This window comes from Zootoca vivipara, chromosome 1 (genome assembly GCF_963506605.1).
Source record: "Zootoca vivipara chromosome 1, rZooViv1.1, whole genome shotgun sequence".
Taxonomy (NCBI): domain Eukaryota; kingdom Metazoa; phylum Chordata; class Lepidosauria; order Squamata; family Lacertidae; genus Zootoca; species Zootoca vivipara.
In genome coordinates, this window is record NC_083276.1 from 11795970 (window position 1) to 11815072 (window position 19103).

The window sequence follows — 19103 nt, forward strand, 5'->3', positions numbered from 1 at the left end:
TGCCTACTTTTGACTGTTGAGTTCAGGGTCACAGAAGGGTTTTCTTCCCCATCAACAGCCATCCATGGAGATGTTGGTGACCAGCCTTGGGATTTCTCCCCTGCAGAGTAAGTGCTTTACAACTTAGTCCAGGCATCCCCAAACTTCGGCCCTCCAGATGTTTTGGACTACAGTTCCCATCATCCCTGACCATTGGTCCTCTTAGCTAGGGATCATGGGAGTTGTAGGCCAAAACATCTGGAGGGCCGCAGTTTGGGGATGCCTGACTTAGTCTTTTAATAGTCTTTTAATAAAGCATCCGAACACAGGAAGCTGATTTAAAATGAGTCAGGCAATTGGTTCTTCTAGCTCAGTACTGTCTACACTGGCTGGCAGTGGCTCTCCAGCAGGCCCTCCCATCAAATGTCAAGGAGATAAGTAACTATACAGCCTTTGGAAGACATTTGAAGGCAGCCCTGTATAGGGAACTTTTTAATGTTTAATGCTTTACAGTGGAACCTCGGAAGCCAAATGCTTCTGAACTCGAACGTTTTGGCTTTCGAAGGATCAGAAACCGGAAGTGATCGTTCCGGCTTTCAAATTATTTCCGGAAGCCGAATGTCTGGCACAGCTTCCACAGCTTCCGATTCGCTGCAGGATGTTCCTGCAGCCAATCGGAAGCCGCGTCTTGGAAGTTGAATGTTTTGGAAGTTGAATGGACTTCTGGAATGGATTCCATTCGACTTCCAAGGTACACCTGTATTAATATCAACACTGATATTAATAATGATATTAATGTTAATATTGAACCTGGGACCCTCTGCATGCAAAGCAGATGTCCTGCTAGAGGAGCTACAGCTCTCCCCATATCGTTCTGTAGGAAGAGCCTACATACGTAGATACAAAGGAAATTGCCTTATACAGAGTCAAACCATTGGTCCATCTCACTGCTGCCTACACTGACAGGCACCAGCTCTCCAGGGTTTTTGGCAGGAGATATTCCCAGCCTTACCTGGTGATGCTGGACATTGAAGCTGGGACCTTCTGCGTGCAAAAGATGCTACAGCCCTCTCCCTATCTTTCCTCACTACTAAATCTCATTATCATTATCTATTTACATTTGCTAGGTAACTTCAAACCACTTTGGCCAATCTATCCATTCCCTATGTGAAGCTCTACCTGCGGGATTCCTGGAAGCATCCAGTTAGTCGCTGTGGGAAACAAGAAACTAGGGTAGATAACCTTTGATCTGATTCAGCAGAGCATTTTCATACGTGTGTGTACATTGTGTCCTTAACCATACATCTGACTTTCTGCTTGCCTTGTAATGATCCAGGGCGTCCAACGCCAGAGCGTGACCATCCACTGAGTAAATGCAGAGAGCAGCCAGGAGCTCAAACGCTTGCTTCTTGACCATGACGTTTGAGGTGTCAAGTGCTGCAAAGACAGGGGGACCAAGGTCAGCAATGAGGGCACGTCTATCCTCGAGACAACAACTTAGGAAATGGCTTGGTTCAAGAAGGCACAAACCCCATCTGCTTGGAGGAAAGTGTGCCCCTGCTCAGTTTGGTTGCGTACTCCCAGTGCTTTTCTCCCCTGGGGGAACACATGCCCCTAAACATTTTGTGAATCTAACGGGAGAAGAAACTAAAATAATTAAAATTCTAAGTTTCTTCTCTAGCAAGGTGAATCGTCAGTTCCGTTGCAACCCCCAATGGCAGCCTCATTTCCTCTCACAGTGTTTCCTGAGTCTCAGATGGAAGCGAGTGTTTAATGTGTGGTGCAGTGTGGAATGTGGATGCGTGGAGTTTTACTGATGAACGTTTGGCCAAATTGGCTGGACTGCATGACTAAGGTTTTCCCAGCAGTTGAGAGGCCTAGCAACAGGCTGTGATTGGATGAAAGTTTCCTGATAAGCGGCATGGCACTGCAGGGCCGTTGTTGGGGAGTTTTGAGAGAGTCTGGAGATAGTTGGTGCAGGGGCGTACCCAGGATCAAAACTAGGGAGAGGGACAAGAGAGGGGAAGAGAGAGGGAAGGAAGGAGGGAGGGGGGAAGAGAGAGAAGGAAGGAAGGAAGGGGTGGGAGAGAGAGTGAGAGAGAGAGAGAGGGAAGGAAGGAAAGAAAGAAAGAAAGAAAGAAAGAAAGAAGGAAGGAAGGAAGGAAGGAAGGAAGGAAGGAAAGAAGGAGAGAGAGAGAGAGAGAGAGAGAGAAGGGAGGGAGAGAAAAAAAGGAAGAAAGAAAGAGGGGGGAAGGAAGGATGGAGCTCCCGTCCGCCACACCCCCCCCCCCAGCTCAGGCTGCTTCTCGCCCTTCCCACATTCCTGTCACTGGCTGCAGCCGCAGAGGGGCGGAAACAGCCCGATTTCCATAACCCGCAGTGACTTTTCCCCTTCAGTTTTCGGAGGGGGAAAGTGCGTGTTATGGTCCGTAAAATACGGTTTTTTTTTTGCTGGGGGGGGGCAGCTGCCCCCCTGCCCTTTGCTGGGTACGCCCATGAGTTGGTGTGTGTTAGATGAGAGAGCTGTGTATGGTAACTTGTAAATACTTTGCTTTTGCTCTGCTGTGTATAATAAAAGCAACTGGAACTGGAAGTTACTGCTCCTGAAGTTTCTGTTCCTGAACCAGTGCACTGGGCAGGGTGTCCACTGCGGGAGGATCGGCGTAAGATCCACCCATAATAATTGTATGAAAATTAGTAGGAAAATTACTATAATGGTGGTTTTCTTGAGTCAAGAAAGTCCAGTATACCTGAAGGAGCGTCTCCACCCCCATCCTTCAACCCGGACACTGAGGTCCAGCTCCGAGGGCCTTCTGGCTGTTCCCTCACTGCGAGAAGCGAAGTTACAGGGAACCAGGCAGAGGGCCTTCTCGGTAGTGGCACCCACCCTGTGGAACACCCTCCCATCAGATGTTAAAGACATAAACAACCACCTGACATTTAGAAGACATCTGAAGGCAGCCCTGTTTAGCGTAGTTTTTAATGACTTATGTTTTATTGTATTTTTATCTTTTGTTGGAAACCACCCAGAGTGGCTGGGTAAACCCAGCCAGATGGGCGGGGTATAAATAGATAAATAAATAATATTATTAAAATGAGAGTACCCCTAAACATTTTTTTTAAAAAAAACAGCACTGCGTATTTCTAAATGTTTTATTTATTGTCTAGGTTTACTTTCGTTGCATTGTAACTACAGTGGTACCTCGCAAGACGAATGCCCTGCAAGATGAATTTTTCGCAAGACGAATGTGTCTCGCGATCTGAGGGTGACTCGCAAGACGAATTCGTTTTGCAAAATATTCGTCTTGCGAATCGCGGTTTCCCATAGGAATGCATTGAAATCTAATTAATGCATTCCTATGGGCAAAAAAAGAAATTTCAATGCATTCCTATGGGAAACCGTGATTCGCAAGACGAATTTTTCGCAAAACGAATTGACTCGCGGAACGAATTAAATTCGTCTTGCGAGGCACCACTGTACGTGTTTTGTGTGCCTGCAAACACCGCATGGAACGGACGAGGGAAACCTTCTCTCACCTTGGGAGAGTTTCCTGACATAGCCTTCATTGCTCACGATGTACTCGATGCCCTTCTGAGAGTTCATGACTGCTCGCACGCAGTTGATGCAAGTCAGCTGCAGCAGGGCATCCGAGATCCTGGAGACCCCCCTCCCGGAAAGCCTGTCCAGGGCCTCAAGCAGGAGATCCAGTCCGCAGAGCTCCAGGAACTGGACCATCCAGCCATCGTCGCTGCTCTCCAGCCGCTTCTTGAGCCCTGAGTAGTTCACCACGGATGGGATCTGCAGGAGGCGGATGCACAACTCCGGCTCTGCATTTTCCAGGTTGGCCTCTGTCTGATCGGAGTCCTGAGAACCCAACTTCTCCTTCAAGGCAGCCCATTTCTTCTGCACACCTTCCTTCTTGAGAGACATGTTGGCTGGTCGCTCCTAAAAGTGGGAGAGAGAAAAAGGCATTTATTTATTACTGGTTTATTTACTTAAATATCCATAAACTTGCACTCTTATATAACTCATTGCAAGGCGGCACCACAGACTATCAAACACCGTATTATAATAAGGGGTTGGATGGCCATCGGCCATGGAAGCTTTAGTTTAGATTCCTGCATTGCAAGGGGGTTGGACTAGATGACCCATGGGGTCCCCCTTCCGACTCTACAATTCTAAAAATGTCAGACACATCAGCAAGAGATGGTTGGCAAAGAATCTCAGGTGCAAAAAGCCAGCCTGAATAATAACAGTTCTTAAAATATGAGAATAGATGGTTCCTGCTGAACCTCTAGTGGCAAGGAGTTCCACAGGGCAGGTCCTGTCCCGCCGGAGGTTTAGCCCCTGATGACGTTCAGCCAAACCTCAGGGGCATGGGGGACCACAAAAAGTGCCTCAACTTTCAAAATGTTGACAGCTTTCAGATAAAACTCAGCGGCTGCTGCAAAAGCCTCTCCCCAACACAGATGTGTCACCACAAAGGAATGTGCTGGAGTTCCAGTTTCTCTCTGCAGAGCCTTATCCATGCAATCAAGCTCCTGTACTGCAGCCAACACACTTCAAATCCACCGACTGGGTTTCCAAACAACTCAACAGAAGTCTTCAGAAAGTGCCTGGGGTGCATGTGGAAGGGGGAGGGGATAGAAACTCCATATTTCTGCAGCAAGCACTACGTGGAATGCAGTGGTGCAATCCTCAGGCACACCTACTGGCTGCGATGTCAAATGAGCAACACAACTCCTCGTGTCTAGGGTCTCCAACTCCCATTAGCTCCCAGCTAGCATGGCCAATCAGGAGATGAAGACTCACAGAATTGTAGAAGTGGAAGGGACTTCCAACCCTCAACCCCCTGCAATGCAGGAATCACAGCTAAAGAATTCCTGATGGATGGCCATCCCATGAAGGATAAAATGGGTTGGAGGGGAAGAGCCATACATGCAGGGAGGAGCCGCTACCAGTCAAGAGTGGACAACACTGAGCCAGGTGGACAATTGGGTTGGGCTTGGTCCAAGGCAGTTTCCTATGTTTCCTATGCTGCTTGCATCAAATTCCTTGCAGAAAAAGGGTGGGATGAGAATGTCCAACAAATGAAAAGAGGGGTTAAGCATCAGGCTCTTTGTTTTTCGCCTTCTCTGCCACTCTTGAATTCCAAATAGCTTGGACAACAGCCCAGCTGCTAACAAAAAAGAAAAGAAAAGCAGGGCAGCGTTGCTGGAAAATGTAGAACAGTGAATAAGCTTTTTGTGCGCGTACCGTGAAGCTTAGGAGGAGAAAATGCACATGGCAAATAAAATGATCAGGGAGCAAAGGATATGTTGAGGAGCAACTATTTCCAGCAGAAGAACTACTTGGCTTCTTCCAAGGAGCTCTGGAAACAACCCCTTCTCCTGACCCCTTCTGAGCCAAGCCCTTCTGGCCTTGGCAGAGTAGAGGGATGAGGAATTTGTGGGGGCAGGGGAGATAAATCTGTCTTCTGCTTCCTCAAGCCTGAATGCTAAGCAGTGACTTAAAAGGCTTCTTTAACATTTCCAAGCTGCCTCTTCTGACCAACCCTTTAGAGGGAGAAAATGCTGAGAGAAATAAAATGAAATGTCTCGTGATCTCCACTTCCCTGAGAGGGAGGCTATTCTAGGGCAGCTTTGCAGGATGAATTTTTGGCCAACTAACAAATACTGTAGCTGTCAACAGGTTTGATACAAAAAATTAAAAAAAATCCTTCCAGTAGCAACTTAGAGACCAACTAAGTTTGTCATAGGTGCATGCACACAAAAGCTCATACTTATGACAAACTTAGTTGGTCTCTAAGGTGCTACTGGAAGGAACCCCCCCCCGACTACGTCAGACCAACACGGCTACCTACCTGTAACAGGTTTGATACTTAGAGCAAAGAATAATTTAATAAAATTAACCAAGAGCCTGAAACAATGAAATTAGCTTTATTCTTCTACGAACCCCCCCCCCCCCAAGTTTCAAAAGTTTCTAGCTACTCACGGGAGCTTTAAACAGAGCAGAGAGTACATTCTAAGGCACATTCTTGATTAGGGAAGGCCCAAGCCATTTTGCTGCCTGAGGCGAAGTAAAAGATGGCACCGCTCGCCACTCCTTCCATGGGCAGAAGGCAACTGGTATGGCAGTTGAACCATACTTCATATACAACATTTCTCCACCGCACCTGAAGCTAGCTTAGGGAGCAAAGGGCAGGACGCATGGTTACACACAGCTCCAGCCTCCAAGCCTTCCCCACAGCTCCTCAACCCATAACATTTGCCGCCTGAGGCAGCTACTTCACTTGGCCATACCCTAGGGCGGGCCCCGCTCTTCCTTCTCAGCAATGTGAGCTAACATTATTGGAATAATATTATTGGAATAATAGGCCAAACCCTACGCCAAAGGATAAATGGACATAAATCTGACATCAGGAACCAGAAGACAGAGAAACCAGTAGGAGAACACTTCAGTCTCCCAGGACATTCTATACAAGATCTCAAAGCAGCTGTTTTATTACAGAAAAATTTCAGAAACAGACAAGAAAGAGAAATTGCTGAATTGGGACTCATTACCAAGCTAAAAACCACGGAGCCACCTGGGATGAACAGAGATATCGGATTCTTATCTCATTATGCACGATCTAGCTTTCTTTTGTGCCTCATTATGCATGATCTAGCTTTCTTTTGTGCCTTGCTTCCCCCGCCCCCCCGGCGGACCAATTGCAGTCATCAGCAGTCGTTAACAGCCATCAACAGGTTCACCACTCCTATCAGCCCATCACCCATTCCCACCCCCACCCCCCCACCCTCTGAATATAAATAAGGGTCTGGTTGATTCTGTTTCAGTGTATCTGACGAAGTGTGCATGCACACGAAAGCTCATACCAAAATAAAAACTTAGTTGGTCTTTAAGGTGCTACTGAAGGAATTTTTTTATTATTGGAATAGTCAGGACTGATAAAGTGCAGTACTTCTTCACACAGCACAGAGTTATAAACTATGGAACTCAATTCGACACAAGGCCCTGATGGCCACCAACCTGGAAAGGTCCAAAAGAGGGTTGGAGGAATTGATGGAGAAGAAGGAAATCAATGGCTCTCAACCTCCAAGGGAGAGTGTTCTTGGGATCGGGCCCTGCTTGCGGGTTTCCCACATACATCTGGTTGGCCACCATGAGAACACGATGCTGGACTAAATGGGACAGTGGCTTGAACCAGCAGGCTCTTATGTTCTTAAGATGCCAACATGAGCCAAACATGAACCTCCTACAACATGGTCCCTAATTCTCTGCCCAGTGCCCACCGTTTCCTCAACAGGTCAGTCAGGGGCTGCTTCCTGACAACCTGTTTAATGCATATTCATCCAGATTTGTTTGCGAAAACTTTAGGTGGCTTTAAGATGAAACTGCCTCTTTATGGAGCGTTCAATCTGATGGCAGGGATGTTAGGACAACATCAAGCAATTGCTACCCCACACACTTTCCAGTGTGTTTTCCTGACATTTTAGTGATCGCGAAAAGTATTGATTTTGAGAAGAAGTGAGCTTGTTGCGGAAGAGCACTGAATTCACTGGAATTGCACAACCTGAATTTGCCAGTATGTACGTGATTGAATCCCACCAGAAAAAAATCTACTTTCTGGAAGAATAATAGCGTGTCAAAAAAAAGGGGGGGGGAAGCATTCCTTGAAGGCATAAAAGGGTTGAAAGCCTCTGCTTTAAAACCACAAATGACAACAAGCTTATCTGTTCAATTGGCATTAACATACAGCTTTGAGAGGGAATTCTTCAGGAGAATAATAAAAACCAAGTCTCTTGAAGGCAAGGTTATCACAGCTGAAAGTGAACCAAACAATGAAACACAATTATGACTGCTATTTGAAACGCTCACCACTTAATACTCATCCAGGAATGGTAAAACCAAGCTACGGAAGCGAGGCATGCAGTGACACAGCCCTCTTGTTTTCACTTGGTTATAATGAAGACAGGCTTGTAAGCCGACATAAGATTCCCCGTCACGCAAAACTGAAAATAAATGATGCTGTCATTCTTGTTGATTTAACATGTCTATGCAGGGTTAGTACCAAAGTAAAGCAGGAAATCCTGGACTCGGTTTCCTGTTTGTCACTTTTCTTGAAGTAATAACATTGAGTTAAGCGTTTCCTCTCCACCTGTGTCTAAAAGACCTCAGTAGAGGCAGGTCTTTGGAATAAATCCAAGTGGACACGTGTGGAACTAAGAAAGCCTATGGCTGTTGTTGTATCACAAAGGGGTGGCGGCGGGGGGGGATCTAGGCTGAGCTTATTTCCTAATGAAAACTGCTATCACCATCACGGCCATAACATTCATAGCACTTTTCCTAATGTACAAAGATGTTCTTTTAATTGTGGTTTCTCTCAGTTTCTCATTTTTCCAAAATCCATATTGCAAAATTCAGGGAAGTGTGAATTTTGAAGGATAATTGTGTTTCTGTTCCCCTACTGCAGGGGTCAGCAAACTTTTACAGCAGGGGGCCGGTCCACTGTCCCTCAGACCTTGTGGGGGGCCGGACTATATTTTGAAAAAAAAAATGAATGAATTCCTCTGCCCCACAAATAACCCAGAGATGCATTTTAATTAAAAGGACACTTCTACTCATGTAAAAACACCAGGCAGGCCCCACAAATAACCCAGAGGTGCATTTTAAATAAAAGGACTCATTCTATTCATGTGAAAACATGCTGATTCCCGGACTGTCCGCGGGCCGGATTTAGAAGGCGATTGGGCCGCATCCGGCCCCCGAGCCTTAGTTTGGGGACCCCTGCCCTACTGGCTCGAAAAGTGTGCCTTGGGTAGTTCCTTATTAAAATGCAAACAACAGTGAATTTCTCCATTGTTCCTACCCACTTCCCCTCTGTCCCACTGACAGTTTGCAGGAATGGGATGCTATGAGGTGAGAGTTGAGGAAAAGGAGCTGTATCGGGAACTACAGAATAAATGGGCCGAAACTGAAATGTGAATCAAACCAAAGCAGAATCCCATCTTTTACTCCTGTGGGAGCAAGTCCCATAGTTTAACTATGTGCTTCATCTGTCCCGAATCCTCCAACATTCAGCTTCAATGGATGTCCACGAGTTCTGGTGTTGCGAAAGAGGGAGCAAAAGGTTTCCCTCTATTTCCTCCAGCTACCATGGCCTGTTGCCAGAAAGGATGGAAGCTGCAGTTTCACAACATCTGGAGGGCCAAAATGATAAATGGAATAGTGAAAGCCATAAGATGTGATACTGCTACAAGTGGCCACGATCCCCCCCCAACACCAGCAGTTCTTGCAATCCATTTAACACCCCCCTAGTCTTAATCGCTTTTAAGCTGACCACAAGGCAGTTTAACAGGTAAATGACTCAGTCAATGGGTTGGGCAAAATGGGCCATTAGTAGGTAATGAGCACTTTGCAAACTATTGAAAGAATTAAAACTAGCAGTGGTATGTTTGCTAACTGTTCTTTTGCTTTTGTATGCAATAGAGAGTTTAACTCTGCCTTTGGAATGAGAACAGAGATCAGCTGTATCCATTTTTTCTCTCCTTCACACACAGCAGCTGGAATGAGGTAATCATCAAATAAAACCATCAAGGAGGATTAGATTTAAGAAATTAGCTGCATGGTTCCAAAGTTTCACAGAAACAGTGACCATTACCCATTTAATAGATCAATAATGTACAATATTTTGCATTTTAATTATGCTACTTGTTCAGCTTTTCCTGTCAGTTGATTTTTGCACTTTGCACTTACTCCCAGGACCTACCTTTTCAGTTTAAAAACAAACAAACAAACAAACAAACAAACAAAACAAAAGACATTTTCAGTGCAGTTACAGGTAGGTAGCCATGTTGGTCTGAGTCGAAGCAAAATAGAAAAAAAATCCTTCAGTAGCACCTTAAAGACCAACTAAGTTTTTATTTTGGTATGAGCTTTCGTGTGCATGCACACGAAAGCTCATTTTCAGTGCAGATTAAGGTACGGTGTGTGTGTGTGTGTGTATTGTGGCTTTGCGCACAGTGGAGAGGAAATCGGTGAACAGATCTAGTTGACTTTCCCTTCCCCCTTGAAAGTCGAGTCTTTAACTGGGGGGGGGGGTCAACCTTTTGGATCGCCTCCCACAGGCATGGCTTTAAAAAAAGGATTAGGCAAAATTCATGGAGGGTACTGCTTCCAGTGGCCACTAGCCACAATGATAACATTTCCCCTCCATTGTTAGAAGCCAAACATCTGTGAATACTGGGGGTTGGGGACTGCAATTAGGGAGAACACTTTTGCACTCAGGTCCTGCTGGCAGACTTCCCGTTCGCATCAGATCGGCCACTGTGAGAAAAAAAAGGATGCTGGACTAAATGGGACTTTGGGCTCTTGCTATGTTTACTCTGGCATACTGCTGACTCATGTTGGGACAGTGATGCATTGCCTACTCACTCAAAATTACATGCTGAAGGTTTCCAAGGAAGGGGTGTGATTATGAGAACGGCGAGTGACTAGGAAACCAAGCTAGGACCCGGAAGTCTCTGGTTCAAATCTCCACCCGCAGTGGCATTGAAACCTGGATTCAAGGCCAACAGGTTAGCCACTGACAGTGCGATCCTATGCACGTCACCTCAAAAGGAAGCCCTCTTAAATTCAGTGGGGCTTGCTCCCCAACAAAAGTCTATAGGGTTGCCACCTGAACAGGGCCGGATTTAGGTTTGATGAGGCCCTAAGCTACTGAAAGTAATGGGGCCCTTTATATGTCCAGCTGTCCTTTGTCAACAACAAATTGTCCTTCCAGTAGCACCTTACGGACCAATTAAGTTTGTCATAGGTATGAGCTTTCATGTGCATGCACACTTCTTCAGATACTTGATACTTCTACAGGTATCTGAAGAAGTGTGCAGGCAGCACACAAAAGCTCATACCTATGACAAACTTAGTTGGTCTCTAAGGTGCTACTGGAAGGATTTTTTATATTTTGTATATGCTATATGGTAATTTATGGACCTAATAGGTATCTAAAGCCATTTACACATGAAGAATGTAGGCACCCTATATATAGAAATGAGCAAACCAAAGATATTTTAGGGAGCAGGCTAGCAGGTGGGGCCCATGACTTACATCATAGGAGCCTACACAACACAAAACACTGTTGCTGTGTGTAGGTTTTGTTTTTACAGTATTTGTTTTTTCTCTTATATTTTGAAAATCTACACCCAGTTTTTCCCCTTTATTTTTTTTGTGGAAAAAAGAGAGTGGGGCCCTAAACTATACAGTGGTACCTCAGTTTGCGAACGCAATCCGTTCCGCGGAGGCATTCCGGGTCCACGGCGTTCGTAAACGGAGGTTTTCGTAAATGGAGGTAGTCATAAACCGAGGTTCCACTGTAGCTTGTTTAGCTTATACAGTGGTACCTCTACTTACGAATTTAATGTGTTCTGAATGCACATTCGTAAGTTGAAAAAAATTGTAAGTCGAATCCCATAGGAATGCATTGGGAGAAAAAATTCGTAAGTCGAAGCAACCCTATCTAAAAATTCGTAAGTAGAAAAAATCCTATCTAAACCTCATCCAAGATGGCGGACGGAGCTCCATTCGTAAGTAGAGTTATTTGTAAGTAGAGTTATTCGTAAGTAGAGGTACCACTGTATGTAAATCCGGCACTGCACCTGAATCAGGCAGACTCATAATATGTGCTGTGGCACAGTTCTTTTCTGCTTTAATCCCATGTCCCCACCCAAAAGTGTGTTTTTATGACTCTGCAGGACTCTTTCTGCTTCTGACATCCTGAGATGCTCTCCTCAGTAAGGAGCTGTGACTCAAAAGCAGCTTATTGATTCTTCATGGGAATTGGCAAGAGGAGTGGATGCTGGGTGAATGCATTAATTCTCCCCAAATCAATGGGGGCGGGGGGGGAGCGCCCTGCATTTCTGCTACTTCATTCTGCATCTCAGGGCGAAAGTGGGTGTGACATTAATTGCCCAAATACAATTAACAAGCATGCTTTCTTGCTTCACAAATAGCAGCTCAGGGGCAGGTTGAGCAAGTTTGATACCGATACTGCCATGTGTTGGGGAAGGAAGAATTCAATTGTTTCTCTCTAAGCAATGAACTCTTGTGGGGGGGACCCTCTTCGAATTTGCTATTTGCATTTCGAGGAAAGCCTCCATGGATGCCAATGGAGGCTGCTTCTTGAAATGTGATAAGCTGCATTGGAGAGAGGATTTCTCTTAAGTATCATGGTAGGGAAGGAAAGAGCTGATCCTTTTTTTGGGGGGGGGATCCCCACTGAAGCTGCTGTTTACATTTCAAGGAAATGCAAAAAGCAGCTGTGGAGCGGGCTTTTGTTTGGTCTGGTACAGGCATCCCCAAACTTTGGCCCTCCAGATGTTTTGGACTACAATTCCCATCTTCTCTGACCACTGGTTCTGTTAGCTAGGGATCATGGGAGTTGTAGGCCAAAACATCTGGAGGGCCACAGTTTGGGGATGCCTGGTCTGGTACCGTGCTCAGGAATTTGCTCAAGCTTCCTCAAGGCTGCTATACACATAACAAGAAACTGCAAATTAAGTGCATCATTGCACCTGACATCACATTTAAGAATATTGGAGGAACACAGGAAGTTGCCTTATACTGAACCATTATTTTATTATTATTTATATAGTGCCATCAATTTGCACGTTACTTTGCAGTATAAGGAGTCCTTGCCCCAATAAAGATTCTCCCCCCAAAAGAAAGCATTGAAAAACAAACACCCCCTTTTATTTGAATAGAGAGACCAACAATGGCAGGAAGTCATTTGTCATAGAATCAAATAACTGTAGAGTTGGAAGGGACTAGGGTTGCCAGACTCAATAGAGGACAGGACTTCTGTGCCTTTAATTGCCCTGCTCTCTTTTGAGTCTGGAAACCTTAAAGAGAATCCAGCAGACCTTTGCTTGGAAATTAAACAAAGGGTCTGCTGGTTTCTCTTTAAGGTTTCCAGACTCAAAAGAGAGCAGGGCAATTAAAGGCACAGAAGTCCTGTCCTCTATTGAGTCTGGCAACCCTAGAAGGGACCCAGAGGATCATTTCATCCAACCCTCTGCAACACAGGAATATGCAGCTGTCCCATATGGGGATTGAACCTGCAACCTTGGTGTTATCAGCACCAACTGAGCTATGAGCTATCAACGCAGAGAAGATGTCGGGTCAGGGAAAGTTGAGCTGGATCAACTATGAGTTGCAGGTTTAAGTTGGATAAAATTATGCGGCAAAGGGATTCTGTCGCCAGAAAAACCGGATTCTGGAATTTGTCTAAATTAGTTATATTGGGAACCTTTGATGCTCCAGGTGGTGCTGAACTAGAGCTCTCACCTGTCCCAGCAAGCCTGGCCAATGGACAGGGGTTATGGGAGTTATAGTTCAGCAACACCTGGAAGGAGAACGGTTCCCCACACCTGGTCTAAATCGAACACATTTGCTGACTGAACTTGCTCTGCACCCAGTTCATCACCCAGAGGGGGTCAAGGACTGTGCAAGTTTGAAGCTCTCTTTCAAGTATTTTTCCACTTTCCAGCGTCAACATAAGCTCTTGAAAAAACCCCGAAGTGAAAGCTTGCATTCACTTTCCGGCTGAAATCAGTTCAATAATAGCTCTCACCATCCCTATTTTGTTTCCCTGCTAGGATATGTACAATATGTACTCAGTACACTTCGTTTTTTCTTTTCTTCTGGTCCTGTTTAATATCAATGTTCATCCGGATTCAGGAAACATTCCGAAGACCATCTGTTTTACAGCAAGGAGACCAGAAGGAGAGCCCTGCTGGAGCACACACACACACAAAAAAGGTCCACTGAGTCCAGAATCCTGTCCTCCCACCATGGCCAACCAGATGCCTCTTGGAAGCCCATAAGGAGGGCATCAAGGCAACAGTACTAGGAGTGGGGAAACTATGGTCCTTCAGATGTTGTTGGGACTATTAGCTCCTTTCATCTCTGACCATGGGCCATGCTGGCTGAGGCTGATGGGATTTGGAGTCCAACAATATATGGAGAGTCACAGCTTGGCTACCCTTGATGTAGATCTATGCCTGCTGTTGCTCCCCAGTATCTGGCACTACAGCCACATTCACACCGTAGATTTAAAGCACTATTCCACCACTTTCAACAGTCATTGTTCCCCCAAGGAATTCTGGGAGCTACGTTTTGTTGCGGGTGCTGAGAGTTGTTAGGAAACCCCTACTGCTGGGATAGCTCAGCTGGTAGAACCCGAGACTCTTAATCTCAGGGTTTGGGGGTTCGAGCCCAATGTTGGGGCAGAAGAGTCCTGCATTGCAGGGGACTGGACTAGATGACCCTTGTGTTTCCTTCCAACTCTACAACGCTATGATTCCTCTCACAGAACTACCATTAAACCCAGAGTGGTTTAATAATTCTGCAGTTACAGAACGTTTGCTCACTGAACACAGGCATTAGCTGTCTCTACCCAGGTACGAGTGTTTGTGTGAAAAGGGAAGAAGAGGAGTTTGGAGTTGATATCCCGCTTTATCACTACCCTAAGGAGTCTCAAAGTGGATAACAATCTCCTTTTTCCCTTCCTCCCCCACAATCTCCAAGCGGCTAACGTTCTCCTTTCCCTTCTTCTCCCACAACAAACACTCTGTGAGGTACGGTAAGTGAGGCTGAGAGGCTTCAGAGAAGTGTGACTAGCCCAAGGTCACCCAGCAGCTGCATGTGGAGAAGCAGGGAAGCGAACCCGGTTCACCAGATTACGAGTCCACCGTTCTTAACCACTACTCCACACTGGCTCTCTGGGAACCTAGGAAACTGCCTTACACCAATCCGAACACTGGTCCATCTAGCTCAGTATTGTCCACATTGGCTTGTAGCATCCCCAAACGGTTCAGACAGGGATTTTCCCCAGGTCTACAGGGAGAAGAGGCCAGGGACTGAACCTATGACCTTCCGAGTGCAAAGCAGATGCAAGCTATGGTCCCAACAAGTGTACATCTGTGTGCAGCTCAGCTAATTGTGCACACAGCCTGCACTCCTTGAACATGAGAGTCAAATAACTGTATGAGTGTACTGCTCAACTATTTCCATGCACAGGTACCAGGATTGTACACTCGTTGAATGTAACATGTGTGGACACCCTTAAGAGTACTTAGCGGTTGCTGCAGAATATCCTTTTTAGCAGCTGCTCCTTCTCTGGTGGATCTGATGGATGTGCCCAACTCAGTTCTTTGTGGGAGGCAGTGGGGAACAGTAGAGGCCAGAGTATGCTGCCCTTTGGCACTGATGTACTAAAATGAGCATGTGAACAATTTTCGGTCCGCACTCGGTTTTTTCAGATGTAAACAGGGTACAAGAAATACATGGCTATTGGGTTGTCCTTCCTTAAGAATAGTCAGGAACACAAACACACATACACACACACCAATGTTCAAGTAAAGCTTTAAATTTGTTTGAATACATTTAGAACAGTGTTTCCCAAACTTGGGTCTCCAGCTGTTTTGGGATTACAGGTCCCATCCTCCCTAGCTAGCAAGACCAGTGGGCAGGAATGATGGGAATTGTAGTCCCAAAACAGCTGGAGACCCAAGTTTGGGAAACCCTGATTTGGACCATAGGGACCCAGGTGGCGCTATGGTTAAACACCTGAGCCTAGGGCTTGCTGATCAGAAGGTTGGTGGTTCAAATCCCTGTGACGGGGTGAGCTCCCGTTGCTTGGTCCCAACTCCTGCCAACCAGTTCAAAAGCACGTCAAAATGCAAGTAGATAAGTAGGAACCGCTACAGCAGGAAGGTAAACGGCGTTTCTGGTTTGCCAGAAGCGGCTTTGTCATGCTGGCCACATGACCTGGAAGCTATACGCCGGATCCCTCGGCCAATAATGCGAGATGAGCGCGCAACCCCAGAGTCGGTCACGACTGGACCTAATGGTCAGGGGTCCCTTTACCTTTACCTTTAAGTGGGTTCTATTTATTTATTTTCTTAATAAAATATATCAGTTCAACCACTATTTTTTTTGGGGGGGGGAGCTTTCAGTATATGTATACAGCCCATGGAGTTTTATGCAATACAGCGGTACCTCATGTTGCGTAACCTCCAGGTTACGGAATCTTTGGGTTACGGCCGCGGCAAACCCGGAAGTGTATACTTCTGGGTTTCACCGTGCGTGCATGCGCAGAAGCACTCAATTGCGCTGTGTGTGTGCAAGAGGGCGTCTCCGGTTACAAAGTTTTTGGGATACGGCTGGGCCTCCGGAATGGATCCTGTTCGTAACTGGAGGTACCACTGTACTAATTCTACTCAAGAGTACACTCATTGCAAGCAGTCTAATTTGTTGTTGTTGTTGTTTAGTCGCGTCCGACTCTTCGTGACCCCATGGACCATAGCACGCCAGGCACTCCTGTCTTGCACTGCCTCCCACAGTTTGGTCAAACTCATGTTCGTAGCTTCGAGAACACTGTCCAACCATCTTGTCCTCTGTAGTTCCCTTCTCCTTGTGCCCTCCATCTTTCCCAACATCAGGGTCTTTTTCAGGGAGTCTTCTCTTCTCATGAGGTGGCCAAAGTACTGGAGCCTCAGCTTCACGATCTGTCCTTCCAGTGAGCACTCAGGGCTGATTTCCTTCAGAATGGATAGGTTTGATCTTCTTGCAGTCCATGGGACTCTCAAGAGTCTCCTCCAGCACCATAATTCAAAAGCATCAATTCTTCGGCGATCAGCCTTCTTTATGGTCCAGCTCTCACTTCCATACATCACTACTGGGAGTCTAATTTAGGGGTATTAATTTTGATGGGTCTACTCAGAGTAAGACTAACATTGCTCAAAATGCATGTTATTATAGTTTGATGTAACGGAAGCCTGTGCTATACAATTTTTTAAAGAATACATTGCTTAACCCACTTTGAATCCATTAAACTGGATGCATTCAATGGGAAAGGGGGAGATACAAAGGGAGTCAACAAACCACTCCAAGACGCTGCATTAGTTTGCTGCAGCTTGAAAAGAATCCCGGGGCGGCTTAAAGAGTAACAAATATGTTTTGAGTCATCGGCTTATTTCCTTAGAAATTTCATCAAACATTCACCTAAACCATGAAAGCTTGCACAACGGCAAACTTGTTAGCTTTCAAGGAGCCATAGGACTTTCTGCTGTTTTTAAATGAATAACGAGAAGTCAGGAAGAGCCCAGGGGACGGCTTGACAACTGTGATATCAATGGTCACTTCAAGGAGGCAGCATAGCTCAATGGCAAATGCCCACAGAAAGTTCCAGATGCAATAGCTGATGTTTCCCCTTAAAGCAGTGGTGGGGAACTGGCTGTCAATCACCCAATTTTGCCTGCACACACGGTACAGCCTGCAAAGCACTGATGATCCTAGAATAATGGAATTGTAGACTTGGAAGAGACCAAGAGGGTCATCTAAGTCTGACCCCCTGCAATGCAGGAATATTTTGCCCAGTGTGGGGCTCAAACCCACAACCCTGAGATTAAGTGTCTCCTTCTCTACCAACTGAGCTATCAGGTTGTGAAGGGAGGGGCACAGTGCTTCCCACAGGGTTTTGCAAGGGTTTGCTCACAAGCCTTCTTTTGGCCCAGCCATGACTCTTCCTGCTTGGCCCTGGCAGACCTAATGGGGACCACGGACAGCAGGTTTCCTCACTACTGCCTTAGCACCTGGCCCTTCAGATGTTGCCAGTGAACTACAACTCCCACCATCCCTGGCCATTGGCCATGCTTGCTGGGGCTGATGGGAATTGTGGTTCAGCGTCTCCTGGAAGGCTACAGGTTTGCCTTAAATGACCAGGTAGCAAGTGATGGGAACATCCTGTGCCTGAGACTCTAGATTTAAAGGTTAAGGACCCTTGACAGTTAAGTCCAGTCACAGACGACTCTGGGGTTGCGGCGCTCATCTCGCTTTACAGGCCGAGGGAGCTGTAAAGGCAGTTTTTCCGGGTCATGTGGCCAGCATGACTAAGCCGCTTCTGGTGAACCAGAGCAGTGCACGGAAACACCGTTTACCTTCCCACCGGTGTGGTACCTATTTATCTACTTGCACTGGCGTGTTTTCAAACTGCTAGGTTGGCAGGAGCTAGGACCGAGCAACGGGAGCTCACCCCATTGCAGGGATTCGAACCGGCGACCTTCTGATCGGCAAGCCCAAGAGGCTCAGTGGTTTAGACCACAGTGCTAGATAGCCACTGCCAACCAGAATAGACAGCATTGGCCTTGGCTGGGACTGAGCCCAAAACAAATGAAAAGCATCACATTGGGGAAGACTGGGCTACAGAGACCAATGGTCAGTCTTAAGATAAGACCAGTTATCCCCAGACTTTGGCCCTCCAGATGTTTTGGACTACAATTCCCACCATCCCTGACCACTGGTCCTCTTAGCTAGGGATCATGGGAGTTGTAGGCCAAAGCATCTGGAGGGCCGCAGTTTGGGGATGCCTGGATAAGACGGCTTCATATGCTCACTGCCCAGTAACAGGGAGGGCACAGCACTTGATGAGCTGGTTAAAGGGACGTGGCAGCTCCAAACTTTACTCCATCTCAGGCAATGATGCTAAGCGCCATTGAGTTGAATGGGTATTACTCCCAGATAAGCAAAAATACAGGATTCTTAGACTTAGATTTCTTAGACTGTTCATAGTAGGTTCCTGCCCCCCACCCCCCAGGCTGTTGAGGAAAACCACGAGACTAAAATAGCAGTGTAAATTTGCACTTCCATCATTTTTATTGCTCTGCAATGAGGGACTGCTTGCTTAAAAAAATGAGGGTAGAGGAAGGAAAGAAGGCTTTTAAATCCATTATCCTGTCAACGAATTGTGCTGTATGGGAAAGCTCAACAGGATGTCAGTGCGAACATGATATAAACATCAGTCTCAAGTCTCTGGAGAGAGAAAACGGGTGCTTGTCATAGAGAGTGGGCTCTTCCTCTCACTCCTGCCTCCTATGCCCCTCAGAGCTGCTCCTGAGGGTAGACGGAGCCCCTGGATTGGGGTGGGGTGCTGCAGAGATGGGTGCAGTGGGGCAGGGGAATGGGGGAAATTCAGCCTAACCCTAATAACAGGAACAATAGAAAGCAGACAGACATAGATGCAGGCAGAATAAAAAGGCTGGAATGGGACAAGTGACCCCTCCTCCAT

At 46.3% G+C, this 19103-nt stretch overlaps 1 protein-coding gene across 5 annotated transcripts in view; it reads right to left on the bottom strand.

Moving 5' to 3' along the window:
• The window catches only part of INF2 (inverted formin 2), a 71383-nt gene that overhangs the window by 31483 nt on the left and 20797 nt on the right, over positions 1 to 19103 (bottom strand). For all 5 annotated transcript variants that reach the window (XM_035104985.2, XM_035104971.2, XM_035104978.2 and 2 more), the window contains exons 2-3: positions 3517 to 3925; positions 1301 to 1416 (exon numbers count right to left, since the gene is read on the bottom strand). In XM_035104985.2, the coding sequence (XP_034960876.2) occupies positions 1301 to 1416; positions 3517 to 3910 (510 nt within the window). In that variant the 5' untranslated portion in view covers positions 3911 to 3925. The remainder of the gene's footprint in view (positions 1 to 1300; positions 1417 to 3516; positions 3926 to 19103) is intronic.